We start from the raw sequence: 3680 nt of genomic DNA on the forward strand, positions 1-3680 counted from the left end.
TGGTTTTCCCCTTAAGCAGTGCCGGATTTAGGACAAATGAGGCCCTGTGCTAGTTAAGTTATGAGGCCCCTTACTTGGGCCCTGAAAGAGGTAGGCCTGGTAGGCCTACACAGGTAGTCAGGCATACATACTCAAGAAGTTTAGGAGTAGTTAAAATATTACGTGTTACCTGATCAATCATTATTTTTACAATGATGATTGATGAAGAAGTTTAGTGTTTACACAAAACAGTCAAATTATCAAATTGCCATGTTTCTGTATTACCCTGTTAAGGCCTGTTTACATTTTTACAGTAGGCTATTTAATGTCAGAACATCTTCCTTCGAGCTTTCCTGACTCATCAATGATTTCATCAAAATCAATAAGTCGCAGTTTATCATTCTCTATACAGAGAATACTCAGACCAGACAGCCGCTCTTGTGACATTGTTGAACGAAGGTCACTTTTGATCCTTTTCAGCCATGAAAATGATCTCTCTCCAGAACAGTTAGTGACCATCAAACACAGGAAGAATCTAAAAATTGTTTCCACATTTGGGAAAGCAGCCTGAATATTCTCCCGTTTTATAATCTGGTACATGTCTTGGTGGCTGAAACTTTCTTTTTTTGCATGAGCCTGTTTGACATACAAGTGGAAAGTCAAGAGTTCATCAGCAAGACTGAGATCAACATCCTTTGGATATTCTTGTTCTAGTCTCTTGACACAATGGAGAATTTGTTCCCTCGTTGCTTGCAGATCAATTAAAAACGAGAAATTGTCAGCAACACTCCTATACACAATAGCTCTTCTTTCTAAGTTTGAGTGAAGAGCATCAGTTACAGGGATAAATGAATGTATCCTAAACGTATCTCTTGGAGGAATTTCAATTTCATACAAGGCTTCAGTTGCACTGCCATCATTTTGTTGTCGTTTTCGTACTCTACGCCTTCTTTGGAGAGTTCTGTACTCTAAATCAGGCAGAGTAGTTTTTGCTTGCTCCTCAATCTCATCAAAGTTGTCCCGTGTGTTGGAAACAAATTGCAGAAGTGAACTGTATAGGTTTACACACGTGGTCAATGAAATCTGTGTACTTTGAAGGGCATTACTTACTTTGTGAAACTGCTCAAGCAAACCTGTCCATAGATGAAGCATGAACACAAATTCAAATTCTTCCATCATGGATGTGACTGAGTGCTTCAAGAATGTGAGCATAACTTTCACTGATGGCTGTCGTAGCTCTGGCATGGACCTCCCATCTTGTGTCAGATAAATGTTGCAGAACATTTGACTGTGGTGGCAAGAAGTTTTTCAGCACTGCCCACCGTCTTGTAGAGGCTGAGAAAAAGCAATAAAGTTCATTGACCACGTTAAGGAAATTCACTGCATCCAGGCAAGAGTCAACTGCAGCTCTTCCAACCAGATTTAAGGAATGTCCAGCACAGGGAATACATTTTGCAAACTTATTCTTTTCCAGAATTTTCTGTTGAACGCCATTATACTTCCCAGCCATGTTAGATGCATTGTCATATGACTGACCCCTGCATTTACTGAAATCAATTTCAAGTTCTTCAAAGAAGTTCAGTATCAATTCAGCCATTCCTTCACCTGTGTGATTCTTCAGTTCAATAAATGTCAAAAATCGTTCAACTGGTATTCCATCAAGGGGAGAAAAATATCTAACAATTACAGTGAGTTGATCAACATTGGAAACATCAGGTGTTGAATCGACCGATACACTAAAATACCCTGCTTCTTTGATTTCTTTTACTATTTCGTCAAAAACATTTTTAGCCATTAGCTGGATAACTTCTTCACATATGGTTTTGGATAGGTATGATGGATGGCCAGATCCTTTATTTCCATACTGGTTTATATGGGTACATAAGAAAGGATCAAATTTGGCAATCAATTCCAGAAAACCGAGAAAGTTTCCTTTGTTTGGTAAGCCGAAGGATTCATCATCTCCTCTAAAAGCCAATCCACGTTCTGCCAACAAACAAATTACTGCCATCACTCATTGAAGTACATGCCTCCAGTATTATTGTTCTGCTTTAACTTGCTCATCATGTTTTGTTGTAAGCGTCTGATCACGTTTTCTTGTTAAGAAGATCAACATAGAGTCCATATGACTTTTTTAATTTTCATGGGTCTTAATAATTTGAGGATGAGACCAGTTATCAAATCCTTAAGAAGCTAGAGCTGTAGTTGAAGAAACATTCTTAGAGAAGTTTGAGAAACGTTGGCACACAAACCAGTAGACTTTTCCTTCTGTTGGAGAATATACTAGCCATTCCCGGGGGTAGGTTTCTCCATTTATTTTAGTGGAGAAGAATAAACTTCTTGAGCATGAACAACTTTGGGTTTTGTAGGTTCGCTTCGAAGTTGTGAAAGGTCTATCCCAGTGTTGACATTCCAAAGGGCCTTTCTCAATCCAGTATGAAATGTCTTCATTGCTCAATGTGGTCCATAAACCTATATCATTCTTGACAATGAAATCAGTAGAAGAACCAACACTCGCTTCTGTACATTTGGTGGGGGAAACTGAAGCTTCCGTGTCTGTGGATCTACTTGTACTTGGAGTTACTGACAAATGTTCCTGGTGCCACTGATACTTGGAGTTACTGACGAAGGTTCTTGAGTGCCACTGGTACTTGGAGTTACTAAAAAATGTTTTTGGGTGCCACTGGTACTTGGAGTTACTAAAAAATGTTCCTGGGTGCCAAGTAACGCATCTGAATCTTCTGTATCTGCTGTTGAACTTGTTTGTCCCGGGTATGCAAAGCAAAATGATGTGATTGGCTTTAAATGTTTGAATGGTATGCAAAGCCAAATGATGCGATTGGCTTTAAATGTTTGACTATATCTTTTTGCTCTTTTTGGCGTTTTCTTTTACTTGCACCACTTTCATATCGTCTATTCATTGTTAGGATTAAAGAGCTGGAGCAGTAATATCAGTTGTTTGGATTCGATTCTGGGAACTGAAAAATACAAATTTAAAATCAATATGTAATAAATTAACAAAAGAAATTAACAATATAATATCAAAAATAAAAACAGACGGTTTGATAAAAACATGCAACAAACTAGATCGAACTTACAAAAAATACACCAGAAAATTTTGGCACCACTTTAATATCATCAATCAGTGAAAAACAATGACACACACAAACACTCCTATACAACATAACAATCATAGATTCATAAATAATACCGCATATACTTCGCAGCAAAAAGCCAACTTACTAGCAGATTTCTATAAACAACTATCTACTCCGGCTATACTTCACACAAGAACAACATAACAGCATAACCAAACATATAAATCAACTATCCTCAGCACACAACACAGACACAATACTAACAGACCCAATCACTACATCTGATATACAAGAAGCAATACAAAATCACAAAGACATCACGCCAGGTTCAGCCGGAATTAATCAGACCACTCAGAAACCCCGCCACAGGTGGTACTGCACCCAAACACTACAGACCAATTTCACTTTTATAATTTTTAGGAAAAACATTTGGACGTTTTGACTTTTGAAAAACATTTGAAAAATTCGTCGTAGAATTTTTCACCAGGAAGATGGAGCCCCCTGGCCAATGGGGCCCTGTGCTTAAGCACACCTAATCACAATGGTAAATCCGGTACTGCCCTTAAGACTGTTTGCCAGCGACGGTAGTATTACCTTCATCCC

General features: G+C 38.3%; 1 protein-coding gene across 1 annotated transcript; it reads right to left on the minus strand.

The window, feature by feature from the left end:
* Positions 1-297: 297 nt before the first annotated feature.
* On the minus strand, positions 298-1990 carry LOC149782538 (zinc finger MYM-type protein 1-like). Its single transcript, XM_089935154.1, has 2 exons — positions 1195-1990; positions 298-1112 (listed from the first exon to the last, which is right to left on the minus strand). Exons 1-2 carry the CDS (start codon positions 1988-1990, stop codon positions 298-300), a joined length of 1611 nt encoding a protein of 536 aa, XP_089791280.1.
* Between the last annotated feature and the right edge of the window lie 1690 nt (positions 1991-3680).

The sequence above is a fragment of the Sinohyriopsis cumingii genome, chromosome 15 (genome assembly GCF_028554795.1).
Source record: "Sinohyriopsis cumingii isolate HCF-2022 chromosome 15, ASM2855479v2, whole genome shotgun sequence".
NCBI classification, from domain to species: domain Eukaryota; kingdom Metazoa; phylum Mollusca; class Bivalvia; order Unionida; family Unionidae; genus Sinohyriopsis; species Sinohyriopsis cumingii.

Coding starts and splice junctions, on each gene's coding strand:
- LOC149782538 (XM_089935154.1), bottom strand. CDS start 1,990: ATGGCAGTAATTTGTTTGTTGGCAGAACGTGGATTGGCTTTTAGAGGA. Junction 1,113..1,194: donor TACGACAGCCATCAGTGAAA/GTTATGCTCACA, acceptor ATCTATGGACAG/GTTTGCTTGAGCAGTTTCAC.